Source organism: Oryctolagus cuniculus, chromosome 15 (assembly GCF_964237555.1).
Source record: "Oryctolagus cuniculus chromosome 15, mOryCun1.1, whole genome shotgun sequence".
Taxonomy (NCBI): Eukaryota; Metazoa; Chordata; class Mammalia; order Lagomorpha; family Leporidae; genus Oryctolagus; species Oryctolagus cuniculus.
The window spans coordinates 58,076,760-58,099,375 of NC_091446.1; the positions used below are offsets into that span (position 1 = coordinate 58,076,760).

Here is a 22,616-nt window from a genome sequence, read left to right on the forward strand (position 1 = left end):
GACTACTTTTGCGAATGTTATCCAAGCTGTTCTTGTGCCTTCTCTTCAGATTTGCTTTATTCATGCATTCATGGATCTTGCTGTTTTAGAATCTTCAGCTCCTTGATTTTTCTTCTCTCTCCTTTTCTTCTGTCTTTTCCTCCTTGGCTTCCAAATAAACTCAGGCTCATGAGGATGTCTGCATCCAGCTCTGCACTTTGCCTAATGGGTGAATTTGGCACCATCCTATAGTTGTCAAATACATCTTGCTCAGTTTCATGCCTCCCTTTTCTTTCCTTTAAAAATATTTATTTATTTTATTTGTAAGTCAGAGTTGCAAAGTGGGAGTGGGAGTGGGAGACCAAGATGGGAGGAAAGGGGGAGAGAGAGAAAGAGAGAGAGAGAGAGAGAGAGAGAGAGAGAGAGAGATGTCTTTCATCTGCTGGTTCACTATCCAGATGGCCACATCTGGTTCATTACCTTATTTTCTAAGGATAGATAAGCCAATTCCTTAGTAGATCAGAACTGGTCATTTCTATTAAGTTTTAAATTCTTTCAGCATCTTACTTTTAAATAATATAGAAAAATTTGACACAAAAATAAGAATATGACAGTTCTTCTAAGAATAAATTTGGTAGTAATAGAGACAAGACTCTTACAGAACATTTATACTTTTCTTCTTCTCTATTTTTTCCTTCTTATGTTCACCTTTGCTATATGTGTGTCCCATTCAGGTATATTATGCTCCCACTTTTTTAATAACACAAAAGGATACTGTTTTACGAAACAGATCATGGCTCAATAAAGTCATGTCAAATTAGTCAGGAAATCACGAATGATATATTGTATCATTTGACACACACACACATATATATATAACTATTCTTCAAGTGCAATTAACAGGTAGTTCATGAAACATATGATCTCATTCTCACTGACACAGAATGAAGGAAAACTGTTGCAATATCACATAAGATAAATAACAATAAAATGAAAGTGTCTTCACATTATAATATTATTTGCCAATTTATATTGACAGAGTGTCTTAGATAGAACCGGGAAGAAAAAGGTATACTGAGAGAATGAGAGTAGAAAGTCTGAGTTAGAAGGAACCATAAAGTTCATCTTATCCCAAACCTTAAAGATAGATTTGGTTCTGCCCTGACATTTCAGGCATTTTGGGGGAATGAACCTGCAGATGTGGGTGTTCTCTCTCTCTCTCTCTCTCTCCCTCCTTTCATCTCTCTCTGAAATTAATATTTTTAAAAAATTTTTTTGACAGGCAGAGTTAGACAGTGAGAGAGAGAGAGAGACAGAGAGAAAGGTCTTCCTTTTCTGTTGGTTTACTGCCAAATGGCCGCTATGGCCGGCACTGCCGATCCGAAGGCAGGAGCCAGGTGCTTCCTCCTGGTCTCCCATGCGGGTGCAGAGCCCAAGGACTTGGGCCATCCTCCACTGCCTTCCCGGGCCACAGCAGAGAGCTGGACTGGAAGAGGAGCAACTGCGACAGACTCCAGTGCCCCAACCGGGACTAGAACCCAGGGTGCCGGTGCCGCAGGTGGAGGATTAGCCTAGTGAGCCTCGGCGCTGGCCTCTCTGAAATTAATATTAAAAAGCTATTCTTCAGTCCTTGGTATGTGTGGTAACTCTCCCAGCTGCAGATGCTAACACTGTTTCCCATCATTCTACTGCTAAATTCACTTTCAGTAGCAACGAAATTAGGCATTTGAGACCTAGATTCTGATCCTTGCTCTCCTAATGGATACCTTTGTGAATTGGAACAAGTAATTCTGTAACCTGGACTTATTTTGTTGCTTGTAAGATGAATTTGAGACAAATAGTCATACATTATTTCTAAGGTCCCCTCAGATACTATTACACTAGATGTATAGTAAAATCAGCATTCTCAAAAAAAAAATCCAATTAATTTAAGTGCACTTAGGTACTAAGAGAATAAACTCAACTTTATTATATAACACAATACACAAAGAAAACAACCACATCTCCACAATCATATTTGTGATTTTAAAATATGTTCTTCAAATTACTAAGGTCTGACTTCTCCTATATTCCTTTTACCTAGCATTGGAAACAAGCAAAAAAAAAAAAAAAACATAAAATTATTCTTGATAGAGTTAAGTGTACTGGCAATATGTCGTCTTTTTTCTTTTTCCTTTTCTATCTCCTTGCTCTTCTCCTGGCTCTTCTCCCCCTCTTCATTCCTTTCATTTATTCCCATTCTGTTTCATACTTCACCTTGTTCTTTTTCATTTTCCAATTCAGTTGTTTAGTTTTCTCAATATCTTGATGACTACAAATGGTTATTGCTGGTTCAGAAAGCTCATTAACTAATCCCCATAGTGCCTTAATGTCACAAGCATATTAACCTACTAAGTTATTCTATATGTACTTGATTGCCCAACTTCTGCTAGGCCCTGGTGGCTCTTTTGGTCAATAGCTGAATAGCTGTGTTCTTGCTTTTCCCATCATTCCTAATGGAATGCATACTGCCCCTCAACTTCTGCTAAAGCTGAGTTGCACTTGTGTGGCAAATTTTCCACCTTGCTGATCTTTCCCTGCTGACCAATTAGCTTCATTATTTATCTAATTTTTTTAATTGTGGCTTTGGCACACCGGCCTCTGGGTAAGAGAGCACAATTAAACACATTAAAGAAAATTCACAAACCATAGTGATTACATAATTAATCAGTTTTAAGTAGTATAAAAATTTGCTGACCCCAAACCATGACACTTGGTGTAAGGCTAATTTTAAGAGTTTAAAATCATATTAATTATTTCATTCCCTCTTCTGTTTTCTTTTTATTTACACAGGCTGGATATAACAATATTTGTTCCTTTATGGAACGCATTCTTTCACAAAGTATAACAGGTTTCCCACCAATCGTGCATAAGAACACTAAAAGAACAACTGATGAAGAATTTGTGGGAATGTCTTCCAGTAACCTAGGTATGCGTTAATTTTATTACAGTTGTTTTCTACTCCAGTTTTGGACATTCACAAGTCAAGGTGGTTAGGGAAACTGAACTACAACAACGTGTTTACTTACTTAGTCTCTATGTCTGCCATCATTTCGTTCACTACCCCCTCTTCATTTGAAACAAGATAGAAGATAGCAGGCCACACTGGCTTCATTTCCTCAGCTGAAGGATAAACTGAAGCTAAGACAGATCCTATGATCCATCAATGTCCTACAGCTTAGCTCTAGCACAATCATGTCTAGCAAACAGTATCTCTTTTCATTATCTCAAATCATTGCTGTTACCTTAGGTTATTTTCTCTCCTAAGCAATGTTGAAAAGTGATTGAAGATGTGGACATCTTTGTTCTGTTGTTGAAATGAAACTTGGATAGAACATTCGGATTTTAGTCTTAACAGAAAACAATTCTTCCCATTTTATCAAAATATGGGTTCCCTCAGAAAAAAAGTACTCAAACTTCTCATTCATTTGTCTTTAAATGTGATTATATCTTCAGTCTTCTCTACCCTGGCTCAGAAGTTCTTTCGTCCCAAACTTCATCGTTCTACCTGTTCTAAACATTTCCCTCTCAAGTGCTTAAGACTTTATTCCATAAATTGTAATTTAATTTTTCATAGGTCCATTCTCTTCCGGATGCTTCTTTTCTTTACATAAATTAATAAGTTAATTTAGATATAAATTAATAAAAATCATAACCAGAATGCACACAAAAGGAAGCATTCAGCAATTCAGTCTGCTCTCATCCTCAAACCTTCCCCTTCCCTCAGGCCTTTCATGTCTAAACTGCTGGATGATTTAGTTCATTTCACTGTCTTTCTCTGACATGCATTCTCAGTACACAACATATTATGATATGTTTTCCCTTTACCATGTTACTGATACTGGTTTGAAAGAGATATAAAGATACTTTCTAAGTACAGAACACAACATGCATTTTAAGACTCAGCCAACCTGAACTGCCTTACATTATTTTTAGTCGTTGGCTACATCCCCTTCAATTGTTCAAAAGATTCAAGAACTTTATAATCTGTGAAAGGGACACTATGAGAAACAGTGACTTGATCAGCCCTGTCCTGACTGTTGATGTACAATTTAAGACTTTATCCCTTTTAGTATTTTTTTGTTCTAGTTAATACTATTGGTTGAACTCTGTAATTAACACACATTTATTCTTAGGTGTTGAAATTTAACTGAAAAGTGATCCCTGTTAAATATAAGAGTGGGAATAAGAGAGGGAGGAGATGTACAATTTGGCACATGCTCAATCGGACTTGCCCCAAATGGTAGAGTTAGAAACATGCCAGGGGATTCCAATTCAATCCCATCAAGGAGGCATGTACCAATGCCATCTCACTAATCAAAGTGATCAGTTTCAGTTCACAATTGATCATAATGATAATTCTAAGAGTCAAAGGGATCACATAAACAAGACTAGTGTCTGCTAATACTAACTGATAGAATCAAAAAGGGAGAGAACAATCCAACATGGGAAGCAGGATACACAGCAAACTCATAGAATGGCAGATCTCCTAAACAGCACTCTTGCCTCAGAATCAGCCCTTAAGGCATTCAGATATAGCTAAAAAACCCATGAGAGTATTTTATGCATGGAAAGCCAAGACACTCTGGCAAAGAAAAAAAAAAACTAAATGAAAGATCTCTGCAAGTGAGGTCCCAGTAGAAAGAACAAGCCATCAAAAAAGAAGGTACCTTTCTCTGAAGGGAGGAGAGAACTTCCACTTTAACTACGACTTTGTCTAAATAAGATTAGAGTTGGTGAACTCAAAAGGCTGCCATAGCCTTGGCAACTCATGACAAGAGCCTAGGGTGATTACTGAGGCCATAAAGAAGAGTGTCAAATTGTTAAGTCAACTACAGGAGTCACTGTGCACTTACTCCTCATGTAGGATCTCTGTCCTTAATGTGTTATACAGTGTAAATTAATGCTATAACTAGTACTCAAACAGTACTTTACACTTTGTGTTTCTTTGTGGGTGCAAACTGTTGAAATCTTTATTTAGTAAATACTAAATAGATCTTCTGTATATAAAGATAATTGAAAATGAATCTTGATGTGAATGGGATGGGAGAGGGAGCGGGAGATGGGAGGGTTACGGGTGGGAGGGACGTTATGGGGGGGGAAAAGCCACTGTAATCCAAAAGCTGTACTTTGGAAATTTATATTTATTAACTAAAAGTTAAAAAAACAGAAAAAGAAATTCTGTGAATAAAAAAAAAGAAATTTTGGCGCACATTTTTGGAATATATGCATAATATTTAATAATATGCATTTTCATGAACTTTTTGAAGTGCTGTCAAGTAATGTTATGATTTGGATAATCAGAGGGATTTGATAAAAATTATTTGACACTCAATATCCATTCTTTTAAAAATGCAAATCTCTAATTACAGTCTAAAGCAGTATAGCCAAAAAATACAAATATAGAATATGTATTTTTCAACATTTTTACAGCTGTATGACTAAACACTGACCAATAATGTATAAGAAAAAGCATTTGGAAGGGATTTTCTAGAAGGCCCCTTAGCAAGATGTAAGGAATGCTTGCTTCTGAGTCTTTTCATTCTTCCTGTATGAATACAAAAGCAATAGGCAGAGCTACAGTAGCCATGCTTTTGACCTTGATAATGAAAGACAGAAGCTGGGAACCACAAAGCAGAAAGACAAAAGTTGCTGCCTCCCTGATTACTTTGTAAAGCTGCCATAACAACTGTGGATTGCTCATTCTCAGACTCCCTTTATGGAGATAGTAAATTCCCAATTTGTTTCAAGTGTCTCAATCAAAGCTCTGTATCTGGTAAAGGTACATGAGAATCACTTGCTAGAGCAAAATGAATTTCCTTACTGTGTCCAAGATATCTTCCTTCTATATGTTGTCTCTTGTAGTAAATGATGTAGTAAATAATGGCACTGTTGATTATCAAACCCCCAAATCTTAAATTAATTCTCTTCTAGTTCAGCAACCCTAAACACTTTAACTTCACAATTTTTTCTTGTATAGATACACTCCTCTCAATTCTCACCAATGTAACCTGCATCCAACAGCTCATTGATTCTTTCTTGAACTATTTAAAAACCAAAGTCATTCGTAAGCAGGACTCTGTCCTCTAACACCTCATTTTCCCAATCTATCACCACTGTGTCAGAAACAGTAAACTGTCAAATAGATAAATTTGTTTATGCTCATCTCAATATTAAAATTTTCAATTACTCTCAATTGTCAACATGGTAAAAGTAAAATTCTATAAACATTTTTAGACATTCCCAATTTTTTTTGGAGATTCTGTTTTTATCTCACTCCCCCATAATACACAAGCCAACAGTCCTAAGTAAAAGTGTTTCCAGCCACATCTGACTGCTTGCCATTTGCATAATATTCTGTGTCTTGCCCATTTCTTTTTGTTTTAATTGTCCCATCTATCTTGAATCCTTTCGTCTCTCCTTCCCCTATACATTCACAACTCTTTTCTACTAATTAATCAAGGACACATTAGGATAAAGCCACCTGTGTTACAAGATTCCTCTGCAACTATCCCCTCACCTTTTAGACTCTGTGCATTTGTGCATGGTGCTATTAGTTTATTAAAATGTTCTAGAGTCATTTTGTGTGTTCAGATATATTTATGCTTAACTTTACACATATTTCAGAATCTTAAAGGAAGCATCATATGGCCAACTTTGCATCTCCCAGAAATTCTACTATGCCATACAAAGCAAGGGTGATCAATTCATAGCAGTAGACTAGAACTAACTACACTTTTACTTTGTCACACTAACACATTCAACTTTAATATAAGTGTTAACATTTAAATTTAAGATTAATTGAAAAGTAATTCAATTAAATGGCATATTATTGAATAGCCTCCAAATTCCTTTATCTTACTAATAAAACTTCCTTATTTTAAATCCTAATACTCCAGATCCATAATATCATTTGCCCATTCACTCCAGAAATGCATTCCATTCATACATGTTATTAGTCAAATATATGTATCAAAAGCAATGTTTTATGCAAATTTGGTTTAGTGAACTCTGAACAATCTGCACTTTTGAAAACCAAAATTCTGTAATTTTTAGTGTTTTCTTGCTTAGAGTCAAGTTTGTTACTTTTCAAGAGACATCATGGAAAAAATAGCATAGATAAGATCATCTCTATTTAAAGAAGAAAGAAAAACATAACAAGAACCATATTCAGTACGAGGTTAAAGCAAAAGTGTTTTGGCACACAAACGAAATTTATTTTAAAAGCTTTCCAGGATATAACTGCAAGCTCAAGGCAGCAAATCATATGAAAATGGCCATGCTCTCCTGTTTTTTTTTTTTTTTTTGACCTTTTTTTTTGACTTTTTTTTGTTCTAATGGGAAATTGTGGGCAAAATGATGACACATAGTTTTGGATTTGCAGTACCATTCCTCATTTTATAACTCAGTCTTTAAATTCTAAGTCACAGATTTTAAATGGCTCCTGACTAATCTATCTGCAAAATATCCAAAGTTCATGAACTTGAATCATCACACTGAATAGGAAAAAATTCAAACTCAATTTATACATCTAGAGGGAATTATATTTTGGAGGGGAAAGTAACAGTGACATAATTTAACAGCTACATATAAACTAGACTTCTATTACATTTTTTTGAAAGCTCAGCTTCAGACAACATAAAAAAGCAGCATATATTTGGCAAATAAAATTTATATACATTTAGACTTTATGAAGGATGGTGAGTGTGTGAAACTGAGAAAAGTAAATAGAAGATAGGTTTGGTCCCCAAATTAAAATATATATATATATATATATGTTTAAAATATATATATATGTTAAAATAGGATATTTTAAAATGAGAAAAGACGACCTGTCTAAAAGTCCAAAATGTAGATACCATATTTTAAAACAGATATTTATATGCACATAGATAATCACTGGCTTATGATAGTTGATTTTTTTTTTATTTGACACATAGAGTTAGACAGTGAGAGAGAGAGAGACAGAGAGAGACAGAGAGAAAGGTCTTCCTTCCGTTGGTTCACTCCCCCAAAATGGCTGCTACGGCCAGAGCTGCGCTGATCTGAAGCCAGGAGCCAGGTGACTCTCCCTGGTATCCCACGTGGGTGCAGGGGCCCAAGCACCTGGGCCATCCTCCACTGCCTTCCCAGGCCACAGCAGAGAGCTGGACTGGAAGAGGAGCAGCCGGAACTAGAACCTGGCACCCATATGGGATGCCGGCGCCACAGGTGGAGGATTAACCAAGTGAGCCATGGTGCTCGCCCTGATGATTTTTTAATTTAGCTGGTATGAAAACAAAGGCAATCAGTAGAAACTGTAACTTTGGGGGCCAGCCCTGTGGCTTAGCTGGTAAAGTTGCCACCTGCAGTGCTGGCATCCCATATAGGCACTAGTTCGAGTCCCAGCTGCTCCACTTCTGATCCAGCTCTCCGCTATGGCCTGGGAAAGCGGTAGAAGATGGCCCAAGTCCTTGGGCCCCTGCACCCGTGTGGAGACCCGTAAGAAGCTCCTGGCTCCTGGCTTTGGATCAGCACAGCTCCAGCTTTTGTGGCCTTTTGGCCTTTTGGGGAGTGAACCAGCAGATAGAGATAGAATACTTTTCTCTGTCTCTCTCTTCCACTCTGCCTTTCAAATAAATAAATAAATCTTTAAAAAAAAAAAAAAAAAAAAAAAAAAAAAAAACCTAACTTTGAATTTTGGTCTATTCCTGCACCAGCAGTATGTGGTTTGCTCTTCTCATGATGCCAGACAGTGACAGTGACCACAGCCCCCAGTAGCCTCGAGGAAGCGTAGAGCAGTCAGGAGGGTAAAGGAGGAGCACTCTACAGTGCTTGTGATGCAAAGCCATGATGTTTGGTGGGTTAGTTGTATTAAATATATTTTCAATTGATTAATAGATTTATTGGTACATAATCTCATTTGTAAACTGAGGAACATTTGCATATGCACTCTCACACATGTTGTGTGTATATATATATGGATGGATCTGTATTTGTATGTATGCATACAAGTATCTGTATAGACAGGTTTCTGTTTGTATGGGTTATGACTGCTTAAAATCTATTTGCCTTTGAAAAATACAGGGCACCAGTATTGCACAGGTTGTGTTTGTGTATTTTTGTTTTGTGAAATTTGAATATCAAGTAAATTTTTTCCCTCTAACAATAACTGGAACAGAAAACTATATAGCAAATCTACCACCTAATTTTCAGATTTTTCACTTTTGGTTTGAGTGCTTCAATTTCATCATCAGTGAAACTTTGTCCACCTGAACTTGGAAACCCCCAGCAGTGACACTTACTAGGATGACTTTCACAGAGCTATTTAAATTTTCTGAGTTGATTTTTTCACACTAAAATCAAGTAGCCAAATAAATCATCTCTCTGGAATATTATTTGGAGGAATAAGATATAGGCAAGAGACAAATAAGGAGTATTTCCTCCCCCTTTCCTCTACCTTTGATGATAATCTTTTGCTTGTGTTTTTGCAATTCTGTTCTCTTCAAGAATATTAATTCATTGAATGAAAGCCCAGTGCAAGTATGTGGAGGCTCTAGATGTTGTAAATGTATAAGTATACGGTATAATTTAAAAAAATTGATCCCAGGAGTAGAGATTCCTAGAATATTCATAATCTTTCATTTTAACTTGAATTTATAATCTTTATCCATGTCCTTCACAAAGTCACTAATAACTGAATCCAATATTTAATATTATTTTATTACCATATGTTCTCTATTTAAGTGATACTATTATTAAAAGATGTGTAAAAAACCTACACATTATTTCTACTACGGTAATTTGATAGCAGCTTGAAAATCTGAGCCAGCAAAGAATTTACATAAATTCCTCTGAATCTACATTGTCCTTTCACACTCAACATCTGAAAGTATATATGGAAATTTATAAATGTCAGGACCTAACTTGCCATATTATAAAAGTGAACAAGTGAGAAATGAATATCAGTTAATAACAATAAATCAATCATTTTACTAATTGAAATTCCACATGCATTTATTTTAAAAACCTTGAAGGATTAAATTCAGAGTTCCATCTGCACACTTTCTGAAGTCTGAAAACTATGCTCCAAATTAACATTCATTTCTCATCCAAGTGGTTAACAGAACCTGATTTATCCTTTAATCTCTTAAGTAAATAAAAACAAGTTGAATCTGTGTAACAATTTTAAAAGAAATCTGGCATGCTGCCTTGCTGGTTTAATTACACACCCTTTTGTACAAATTTCGTTTATGTTTGTCCTAGGTGGAGTTTACCTAAAAGACCTGGTGGTGCGAGCAGGGGTGTGACTGCTCCGTTTCCGCACCTTACACCTGTGGTGGTGTAAGACAGGGGCAGTACTCACAGCGGACATGATGAGTTCTCCACCCAGGCTCTGGATCTCAGCTTTGACTTGACTGCAAATTTTCAGTTGGTGGGAATAGAACTTAATCTGTTCCAGGTAGGCCAATAAGTCTTGTTTGCAGGATGGATCTGGGCACTAAATATTTATCAAAGATAAGAACAGAAATAGCAAAATAAATAATGCTTTGATCACATTACATTACAGATAAATTAAAAAACAGCAACTTTATTTTCAGTAAGTCCCACTTCTCAGATCAAGTCCGTGTAGATTTCCATCCATTTTCCCACTAAAATAGTTTATCCACTTTTCAACCTTTATTATTTCTGCTAGGAAAAGAAATGTTCAAAGAATTTTCAGATATAAAATGGTACATAAAATAATAATCTTTAATTTATGATAAAGTTGTAACCCTAAAAGTTTTAGGTAAATTTAAAGACTTTTAAAATGCAATCATTCCCTTAATCTAGAATAACTATTAGAATACTCCTTAGATCTAGAGTTCTACATTGTCTGTCTTGTATTATTTGTATGAACATAAAAATTCTGCAACAAAACATTATGCACTATTAGTTTCAGCATTAAATGTTCTTAACTGTTACACAAAAGAAATAATTTCTAACTTAGATAACAGCTGTGGCTCTGCATGTAGCCAAGAAACCATGAACCTGTTTAGCGATGCTTTCAATCTCTGCCCAGAACAGCCTCCTATGCTGTAGTAACTTCCATCAGTTACTTCCTAGAGGACAATTTTGAGCTTCACCTTACCATATTAAATATCTTTCATTAGGGTTTAATCTTTATGCTCTTTGCCTTATGCAATGATAATAGATTTTTTTTGAATCTTCCCTAAATTAGTTCCAATTTTAATAAATCTTCATAGGAATATGGAAATGTAGATAGTGATTTACATGTAAAAATATTCATTGCAGCATTACTTATAATAGCAAATTTTGGAAATGACCTAAATGCCCTAAACAATTGCAAGATTAAATATGAAAGTATAGCTACATAATGTGACATTATATAGTCTCAGGAAATAATGTTATCAAAGGATATAGGAAAATGTTTTTAGAAGGTAAAGTAAAATCGGTCTTTAAAACGCCATGTAGTATTTCAATCAAATTGTGTGAAAATCTGCATTTTAAAATAACAAGAAATGAAAATAATCAATAACTATGATAGCCATTTTTATTTTTAATATTTTATATATATTAAATATATGGTAGTTCTATTAAAATGTTATAATGAAGGAAAATTGTTGCAATATCACTTAAGATTAATAAAAATAAAATGAAAGTGTCTTCCACGTTATAATATTATTTGCTTTAGATCTAGCAGCCTAATGTTTAAGTTAAACTAGGATAAAAGATCATGAAACATATCACACAAGTCTGCTTTTATCCAGTACAGTTATCATGGGAGGATTGGTTCCAGGATCCCTGTGGATAACAAAATCCAAGGATGTTCAAATCCCTTACAAAAAATGGCATAGCATGGTTGGCGCCATGGCTCATTTGGTTAATCCTCTGCCTGTGGCGCTGGCATCCCATAGGGGTGCCAGGTTCTAGTCCCGATTGCTCCTCTTCCAGTCCAGCTCTTTGCTGTGGCCCGGGAGGGTAGTGGAGGATGGCCCAGGTACTTGGGCGCCTGCAGCCTCATGGGAGACCAGGAAGAAGCACCTGGCACCTGGCTTTGGATCGGCGTTTCTCAAGCCATGGCAGCCGTTTAGGGGGTGAACCAATGGAAGAAGACTTTTCTCTCTCTCTCTCTCACTGTCTAACTCTATCTTTCAAATAAAAAATGGCATAATACTGTCATATAACCTACAGCCTTCTACCATAAACTATAAATCATCTCTAGATTACATATAATACCTTATACAAGTAGATGCTATGCAACAGTTGTTATACTATATTTGTTTACGTGCAGTAAACAATCTAGTGCCTGGTAGCTACACACGACGTGATCCTCAATTGATTGACTCTGTGGACGTGAATCCCCAGATACAGAGGGCCACCTGCAATTAATAACTAGGCTGCAAAATTCCTAAGAAACTTTTATTTTTATTCTCTTTTATAGTTATTAGACATCACATAGCCCAGATGTGTGCACAAATGAAGACTTGAGAACCAGAGACAAAGTTATTACTAATCCACAAAGAAAGCAAATATCCAGTTCTTTTGAAGAGTACTAGCAGTCTGCTAGGCAGGCATGAACATACGCGTGGGTAAGTAGCCTGTGATAGACAGCCAGAGGGACAGTCGTGTGTGTTTCATCTGCCCTACACTATTTAGGTGACTTTCCTATATTAACTCCTTTAATAATCTTAATATTCCATGAAAGTTTTAGTTATTGTTCCCATTTACTAGAGGATGAAACTGAGGCACAGTGGGGTTAATTGATTTGCCAATAGTAAGTAGTAGAGCTGGTATTCAACAAGATCTGGCTTCACTTCCTTATCTCTTGTCTAGAAACAAGGTCAATCTTGTTAGTTGTATCTTATGAACAGCAAGTTGCCACTATGATTTCTAAATTGGTTTCTTAAGCTGAAATTGTTTATTTGTAAATTGTAAATTGCAAATTGCATTAGTGTGGATTTTGTTTCCTTGAAAACCACTATATAACCTTTTTTAACATCAATCTTACAAATTAACAGTGAAATTTTTGACCAGTAACCAATGCTGTAATTATTCAAAGTCAAGCAAAATATTCTATCCCTCTCAAGAGATACACTAATGGCTGCACTAGAAATCTAATTCTATTAAGGAAAAGATGAGTCAGGTGAGTAGGAGGGTTGAAGTTGAACTTTTGAAATTCAAAATCATTTGACTCAAATTCACTCATTATTTGCAGAATTAATGGCAATCTTGATTATACCTAATGGTGGCACTCAATTTATAACCCACGCAGAAAAACATACTAAATGATAAATTCCTATGCTATTAGTAAGGCCTTGTTTCCTGATGAAATTTGTAAAGTCTTTAAGACTTGGTTTTAGCTGCCTAAAAGAAGAATCAAGAGAATGAATCATTGCCCCTTTAAGAATGTCCTCCTACCGTTTACCAATTCTTCTTGCCATTTATATTTCTTCCTTGGAAAATGTTCAGGTTCTTTGCCATTTTTTTAAAGATTTATTTTATTTATTTTAAAGGCATAATTACAGAGAGAGAGGGGAGAAATAGAAGAAAGATATTCCATCTGCTGGTTCACTCCCCTAATGGCCTCAATGGCCAGGGCTGGGCCAGGAGCTTGGGCCATCAGCTACTGCTTTCCCAGGGGATAATTAGCAGGGAGCTGGATGGGAAGTGGAGCAGCTGGGACTCAAACCAGCGCCCATATGAGATGCAAGTATCGCAAGTGGTGGCTTTACCCACTGTGCTACCTTGCAGACCCCTCTTTGCCCATTTTTAAGTTGGGTTATTTGAAGGTTATTTTTTCCTATTAATTGTATGCATTCCTTATACAATTGGATCTTAACTATTTAGATACATGGTCAACAAATTTTTCATCCATCCTGTAGGTTGCCTTCTTTTATTAATCTTCACAGTGTATACCTCCAATATATACCATTTTTTATAAAAACATGAAAAAATGTTCTATCATTTATATTTTTATATAATATGACAGAAAAGCTTTGGACCCTGGATTTGTGGACCATTCCTGCCTTTGATCTTTTTCCAAATATAACTATAAAATAACTTTTGAAGAAATACTGCAAGGGGCTTTTAGGCAAACCAAGTAGTAGAATATCACAGCAAATTTGGTTATTACCTCCCACTTTATTAAGTTGGGATATGTTGGCCAAGACATTTGGTTAGCCATTTAATGCAAAAACTGTTTCTTTTCAATTTAAGTTTTATAACCACAGACACCACTACAGGTAAACAGATTGTGTGTCAGCCTAAGTGGTTTTCTCACATTAAACTAGTTTTATTCTTCTACTAAGATTCGTGGTACCCATACAGAATACATCATTTAGTAATGAAAGGAAAAGTGGAAGACATTCATTATGTTCCAGTTTGAATTTGCAGGTTGAATTTCCAAAGTGAACACTTTAAAAGAACTTTATTCCATAACTTTAGTGATATTTTTTGCTCCTGTGGAGTACATGTTTCATTTAAGACACATTTTAAATGACTTCTGCAATTACAGACAGCAACTTAAATTCTTCTAAGCTGGCAAAGTTTGTTCATGTAAAGTATTAGGTGCCAAAGTGAATTTCAAAACTAGAATTTTAAATAATCAGTGGTAGCTAAAGTACTTGGTACCCTTGACCTTCTCATAGGGTTCATTTGTTCACCAATAATCCAGTCCAGAAGCTGCCTCATTTCACTGGTCTCAGGGTCACAGATCATCAATGATCCCGTCTTTTACTGTATTTTTAATGTCTTTTTCCAGTCTTTGAATATATCATCGTAAAGTCTCTCAAAACCTCTTATCTCTCTGTAATCTCCTCTCTTCTTGTTCATGACCATGCCTTCTAAAAATGTTTCATGCAGACTCTTCAGATCAACAGCATGCTAGAAACTGGCTCCAGCTGTTCCACTAGACAGAATCTTGCTTCACTGATACCACTTATGGTTTTCAAATCACCAAGTGCATAGTACTTACGGCAGCCTTTCCTTTATTTCACCTCTCTGTAGCTTCCAGATTTTTTTTTCTGAAATTCTACCATCTCTTAATAATCAAATTTTTTTTCCTTTTGATTCTCATAAATGCTGTTTCCTGGTTTGAAAGCTAACTTTCTGGTTTCTTGTGTAAACGTTTGTTTTCTTTTGCCTGTCCCTTTGTATTCTCAGTTTTTATTTCTAGGCATCTTTTCTGCTCTCACCCTTTCCCTCAGACAATAGTAGACACTTATCTGCCTTCATGCACCAATTACACAATGCAAATTACAAATTTCTATCATTCAGACTTGTCTTCATTATGTACATACACACATAGATATGTGTGTGTATGTACATAGTGAAGATATATATAGATATAGATATAGATATAGATATAGATATATAGATATAGATACCTGCTTAATTCACCCATCCCATTTTAGTGTCATGCAAACTTCACACTCAACAGATATAACTTTCATCTGTTTCATCCTCTATCTTGCCTACCCTGAAACCTACTTTTCACTTTTCATCAACACCTCATTCAAGAAGTCCTTTTCCCTCTCCTACTGTTTTAAATCCAATCAGTCATTAATTTGTGATGGTTCTACATGCAGAAACCCTAACATTCTTTGAGTATTTTTTCCTGGCCGTGTCTGTTATGGCTGCTGATTAACAAAGTAAGGTTTCTGAAACAAAGAACAGAGAAGGTATCTATGTAGGAATGGATACAAATATACTGTACCTCCTTTATGCTGTCAGTGACATAGGATCACATTGACCCTTATGGTCAGAACTGGACATCCTGATTTGGGGGTTACTTTTGGGAAACCACTTTGTGACATATCTCGTAAATAAATGTTGTTTAACTAGAAATTATATATGCTGCTAAAATTTCTTCATATCATCCTATTTAAATTTAAACCACCTTCAGTATAAGAATCATTTAAAATTCATTTTTAACTTCAACTTGGGTTGGACAGGCAATCACTGAGAACGTGACATATACTTTCAACACTAAGACAATTGAAGTCAAAGATGTTTTCTGTATTCACTGAAGTGCCTTTCTCTTACTAGGCATAAAGAAAAGTAGGTCCAACGTACTATTCAGCTTTGTGTTGACTTCCCCAAGACATTCTCCAAAGGAAGGAGTTTCCTACATAATAGAAGACAATTCAAAAATATCACCCTTCATTTTTGCATAGATTAATGGTGTATCCTTTTTAATGCTGAATGATATTCTCTGTGCATATTCTTTAGGGTATTTCTTCACTCCTTCATTGAAGGACTTCTTGTTACTTCTAGGTCTGGATGATGATGAATAAAGCTTCTATAAACATTCATGTGCTAGTTTCTTTTACAAAATAAGTCGAATAAGCACCTAGGAGTTCAACTGTATGACTGCACCAGACTCTTTAGCTTCGGAGGAAATTGAAAAAATGTCTTCCAAAATGGAGGAATTAGCTGATGTTCTGATTACTACCCAGCAATGGTGGATTCATGGACCTTTATACTCATTGTTTCAGTGGAATTTCAAGAAAAATAGGTGATGCTGAACATCTTTGTACCTACTCACTTGCCTGTGTAATGTTTGACAAGATGGCTATCTGGAATGTTTGTCCATTTTTTAATTGGTCATTTGCAGTGTTGAGACTTAAAAATTTTTTTTGTACAAGTCATTAATAAAACATGTCTTTTTGCTTGAAAAAAAATATCACCCTGACTCTTATGCCTGGAATTTTTCAACTAAAGAATTACTGGAGATGAAACAAAACAAACAAACAAACAAAAAAACATTACCCTGTATATTGGAAAGGGCTGTGGAAAGATAGCTCAGACAAATTCTGGCTATTTAGAATTTTTTATTAAAGGCAGTGAGCTGTATAGATGAACTTTTCTTTCCCTTCTTCTCCTCCTACCAACAAGATCATCATATTCTTTGTCTCGTCAGGCTATAATTTTGTAGACCCGATATTAACCTGAATATATAATCATGCTCAAAACATTTAAGACATCATTTTAAAGGAAAAATGACAAAGATCTGATAAAAGAAGATAACAGTTAAAACAGAATAATTGTGAACTATTATTTCAAGGGTTCATATATTTGAGAATTTAGTTCCGTTTATTTACTTCCTGAGAAGCCATTATGCATTTATTTTTTATAAAGTAGGATTTTATTAATCTGGAGAACAAATCTAGATATCAACATTGTCTGCATTAAATAAACTTCAGGGAGTTAATATCATCAAAATACACATACCATCACATGGAACACCCGGGAATTATATCATTCAGAGACATGTAATAATGACATAATGGATACTCCAGAAATCCCTTTTTAGTATAGCTTTATAGTAATACATATTTTTGATTCAGAACATCAGCATGAAAAAAATTTCAATAAAATCAAGCACCAACACTATTTCGCTTAAACATCAATATAGAGGTTGGCACTATGGTGTGGCGGGCTAAGCCTCCAGCTGTAGCACAAGCACCCATATGGGCACCGGTTCTAGTTCCAGCAGCTGCTACTCATTGGATCCAGCGCTGTGCTACGGTGTGGGAAAGCAGTGTAAGGTGCCAAAGTGCTTGGGCCACTGCACCCATGTGGGAGACCCAGAAGAAGGTCCTGGCTCCTGACTTTGGATCCGCATAGACTGCAACTGATGTGGCTGTTTGGGGACTGAAACAGCAGATGGAAGACCTTTCTTTTTCTCTTCTTCTCTCTGTAACTCTATCTCTCAAATAAATAAATAAAATATTTTTAAAAATCAATATAAATTATACTTGTAGGTTGGTTTGTTCATAATTAAATATATATATATAAATCTTTTGATTTTAAAATTTGATCTTTTCTTGAATTAGTATTAAATGTTAATGTATTTAATACTAAACACTCCTTTTTATGATTAGTTGTGATAGTCTGGATGTCTTGGCTCAGACAAAAATTACAATGAATGAGTAATTAGATTTCTTAAAACTCATCCAGTGGTCAAAAAAAAAAAAAATCCAATTTTGTTCCTGCCTTCTGGAAAACACTTTAGCAGATGCTAGTTTTATTTTGGCTCCTATGTTTCTCTTTCCTATTTGGGGTACTTTGCTTCATAACGAATTGAACTCATATCATATATTAGTTCTTGCTTATAAGGTGTTAATTCATCTAATTTTGATGAATTATAGCACAGAATGGAAGAACAGAAATGTGTACCAGTTTCCGAAATCTTGGATTTATGTTACACTTCTCCAACAAGACATCTTGTTTATTCATAACCAAAGTGCTTCAGAATTGTGGTAGTTAACAAGCTGTCCTTTAGGAATATTCTGCTTAGTGGAGATGAAATTTGTACCATAATTCTACAGGATTTAAACAAATAGTTTTTGCATAACATATTTAAACTGCCACATCATCTTGAGACAACTGAGATGTTGGATTATTGGGGCAAATTAGCTTACATGAAGGCACTAGATGGTTAGACAGAAGGCTTTATTTTTTTCTCTTCTTAGCTGGATAGTAGCAATGACAATTTAGTAAACTATATGTGGTATACACACAATAAATATATGTTCGGCCGGCGCTGCGGCTCACTAGGCTAATCCTCCGCCTTGCGGCGCCGGCACACCGGGTTCTAGTCCCGGTCGGGGCGCCGGATTCTGTCCCGATTGCCCCTCTTCCAGGCCAGCTCTCTGCTGTGGCTAGGGAGTGCAGTGGAGGATGGCCCAAGTGCTTGGGCCCTGCACCCCATGGGAGACCAGGAACAGGAAAAGCACCTGGCTCCTGGCTCCTGCCATCAGATCAGCGCGGTGCGCCGGCCGCAGCGCGCTGGCCGCGGCGGCCATTGGAGGGTGAACCAATGGCAAAGGAAGACCTTTCTCTCTGTCTCTCTCTCTCACTGTCCACTCTGCCTGTCAAAAAAAAATATATATATATATATACATATATATATATATATATATATATATGTTCAAGGCAGCAGGGAAGCAAAGAAGGGTAAAAAAAAAAAAAAATCAGAACAGCCAGGCAAGCAGAATCAGAAACCTAAGCTAACCTGATTTCATTCCATTCTTGCTACAGATGAACTTTGACTTTGAAACTTTATAGAATTAAGTTAAAGTATATATATATAGATATATATATATATTTAATGGAATTGGTATTAATTGGTGCTTGACCTTTTAATATATCAGCAAATAACAGACTAGAAAGCACATATAAACTGTTTTATTTTAACAGCTAAAGTAATATATGTACTTGAAAGGCAGAGTGACACAGAGAGAAGAGATAAAAAGCAATCTTCTGTCCACTGGTTCACTCTCCAGATGTCCACAACAGGTGGGGCTGGGCCAGGATGAAACTAGGAGGTGGGAACTCCATTCAAATCTCCCATGTGGGTAGCAGGCACCCAAGTATTTGGGCCATCATCCTTTTGCCATCCTGCCTAGGAACTAACAGGAAGCACAGAAGATTAGCTCTGACTCAGGCTCCCTACACACTCCAATACAGTATGCAGGCATCCCAAGTGGTGGCTTAACCTGCTATGTCACAACACCCATCTGTAAATTTCTTTAAAGTATACTTTGGAAAGTTCATGGAAAATGGAACTAAAAGATGCCTTTATTTTGGTGCCAAAACAATATGAAATTCATGCACCAGTTTTTCCTAGTATGCATTCACATATTTAAAAAATACTGTATGCATGAATTTTAAAATTTTGGCACCAAGTAAACTTAACTTCCAATGTCATTTTCCATGAATTTGTTGAAGCACACTCATATCAGATTGAGCAAAACACAAACCAACCATTGCTCCAGCCAACTTTTTTCATCACAAACATAAACATTGAATATCATCTTGCTGACATTATTCAGCTGAATTTCACCATCAATTTCAGATATTATTTTTTGCCAAAATTTTTTTTGTGTTACTCTATCAAACAGTATCAGACACACACTCAAAGAGAGTCTTGCAACAGGGTCAGTGCCATCATTGAATCAGTTTCTTTAGTCTCAGCTTTGATTCTTCAGAACATTATTTGTCTAGAACAAAAGTAATTCAGTTGAAACTACTCTACTATATGAAGTGGAAAATGCTGAAGAGAGTCACCCATAATTCTTCATTAGACAATGACTGCTTTTTAAACTTCTCTTTAAATGTCAAAGCTTTATGGAAGTGAGACAACACTTTTCACTTTCCCCTATACAATTTGAATAATGCTAGAACAATGATTTAATATTGTATGTTATACGAATATCCACCATATGGTGATATGATCCAATTGAAGAATCTCGACATAAGAAAAAATTGAAACAATTATTCAAACATTGAAAATTATGTCTTCCAAAGTAAACAAAAGAACAATGATAGGGAGCATGTGATACTTTATTTTTGTCATTAAAATGTATTTTTTAATATAAAGAACAGATTTAATGTAGTTCATAGGCACAATTCTAAGAAAATAGTGATACTATCCTTGCTCCTTCCCTTCCTCTCCATCCCTCTTTCCCTCTCTTCCTTTCTTTGTTTTTCTTGAACTCTTTATTAAGTGGAGTACTGCCTTTGACTAAAATATAAACTACAAACATATTATCTCAAAAATTAAAAGTATTCCACTAAAAGTATTCGACTAATAGTCTTATAAAAGTAATACAATAAAAGCCCAAGATAAGGAAAAAACCATAGTCATGAATGGACTTCAGTCACTCAATGAGGAAATTTTGACTTACATTGGGATAGAGTTTGTTTTTAGCTGTGAATACTAAAGACTAAAAAAGCCAAGTTTAATAAAAATTTTATAATGCTTAAAGTATCAAGATACCATACACATATATATTCAATATATGTTTTCAAACATTTTTCTCTGCTATTATTCATCCTATTTCTCTTGCCCATATCCACAAATTTGTAATAGGAAAGAGTTCCTCATGTCCCAAGGAACGTGTTATAGCAAGACTGAATGGTAATAACAAGCATCCCAATAAAGTTCCCCCATGTATATAAGCAAGAAATAATGTAGAGTAGTTGCAAAGTTAAAAAGAAAAGTGTTTCCCCTAAAGGGAAATAAATATGTATTATGAACTTGAATATAATATAAAAGCTTCAAAGGGATATTATACCCCATTCTGAAATATTAATTTATTCTCCCAGTATGCTAACTTATGGAACTGACAGATTTTTCAATTAAAATCAGACATAAAGAAAGTCTAATAATGTAGCTGCTGTTTAAAAATTAGAATAGGGTTGTGAGAAATACAAGGAAAAGTAACAGAAGTGTTTAGAAATTCTAGTTTTTATAAGAATATACTTTCTGGGGCCAGTGCTATGGCAAACTGGGTAAAGCCGCCGCCTGCAGGGTTGGCATGCCATATACCCTGGTGCCAGTTCAAGTCCCAACTGTTCCACTTCCAATCCAGCTCTCTGCTATGTCCTGAGAAAGCAGTACAAGATGACCCAAGTCCTTGTCCGCTGCATCCACATGGGAGACCTGGAAGAATCTCCTGGCTCCTGGCTTCAGATCAGCCCAACTCAGGCCAATGCAGCCACTGGGGAGTGAACCAGTGGATGGAAGATCTCTCTCTCCCTTTTCTCTCTCTCTCTTTCTCACCCCCTCTTTCTCCTTGCCTCTGTAACTCTGCCTTTCAAATAAATAAATAAATCTTTAAAACACACTTTCTTCATTTTTTAGCTTTAATTTAAAATTCCACTAATCATTATTTGCTTTTTAATTTTACATAGAATGCTTAAATAAAGTGTTGACACGTAAATTCTAACATAACAGAATTTTAAAACATACTGATTTCTGAGGAACAAAAATAAAAAATATAAGGTATCAATGAAAAACAACTGTTTGGTTATTACAACAATTAAAACAAATTGAGTATATCTGAAGCTGAAAAGCTTATGTTTAAAAAATATGAGCATATTTAAACCTAAAAAATCCACACTTGAACAACTAAGCTTCTTCAGACTTGTCAGCTACTAATACATTAATAATGTAATAAAATTAAAAATGGGGTAGGTATATGTTGCAGCAGTTAAGACAACAATTGGTTACCTGAATCCCATGTCAGAGTGCCTGGTTAAAGTCCCAGTTCCACATGCAGTTATATCCTGGGAGGTAACCATAGCTAAGTACTAAGGTCCTTCCTAACCATGTAGGAGACTCCTATTGAGATCCAAGCTCTTGGCTTCAGTCTGACCTAGCTTGGGCTATTGGGAGCATTTGAGGGGTGAAACAGCAGATGGGAGATTTCTCTGTTTCTCCCTCCCTCTCTCTGCTTTTTCACATAAACAAAAATGAATAAATAAAAAATAAAACAAATAATTCCCTTAAAGTTTAGGGGAAAATAATCCCATATAGAAAAATCCAGTGTTGTCCTAATCAAAGTTTCAATGGCAAAGAGCAATTAGCATGAACTTTCACCAGGCCCATTTTAAGTGACTCACTTGGTTGGCAATCTGTCGAGCTAGGACATCCATTCTTGATCCTGATTCGGAAATCATTTTAGCTGCATAGATGACTTCAGTTGTATGCTTTAGAGGTCCTTTACCCCTGAAATTAAAAGAATTTGAGTTGCAGTGGTGCAGGAACAATGTATGTAGGCATAGATATCCAAATATCAATGTAAAGCAATGATTTGCATTCCAAG

The 22,616-nt window shown here is 35.7% G+C and overlaps 1 protein-coding gene across 4 annotated transcripts in view; it reads right to left on the reverse strand.

The window, feature by feature from the left end:
* Window positions 1-22,616, reverse strand: part of CTNNA3 (catenin alpha 3) — a 1,675,875-nt gene that overhangs the window by 44,947 nt on the left and 1,608,312 nt on the right. For all 4 annotated transcript variants that reach the window (XM_070057731.1, XM_070057732.1, XM_017348752.3 and 1 more), the window contains 2 exons: window positions 22,414-22,519; window positions 10,364-10,498 (listed from right to left, as the gene is read on the reverse strand). In XM_070057731.1, coding sequence (XP_069913832.1) covers window positions 10,364-10,498; window positions 22,414-22,519 — 241 coding nt within the window. The remainder of the gene's footprint in view (window positions 1-10,363; window positions 10,499-22,413; window positions 22,520-22,616) is intronic.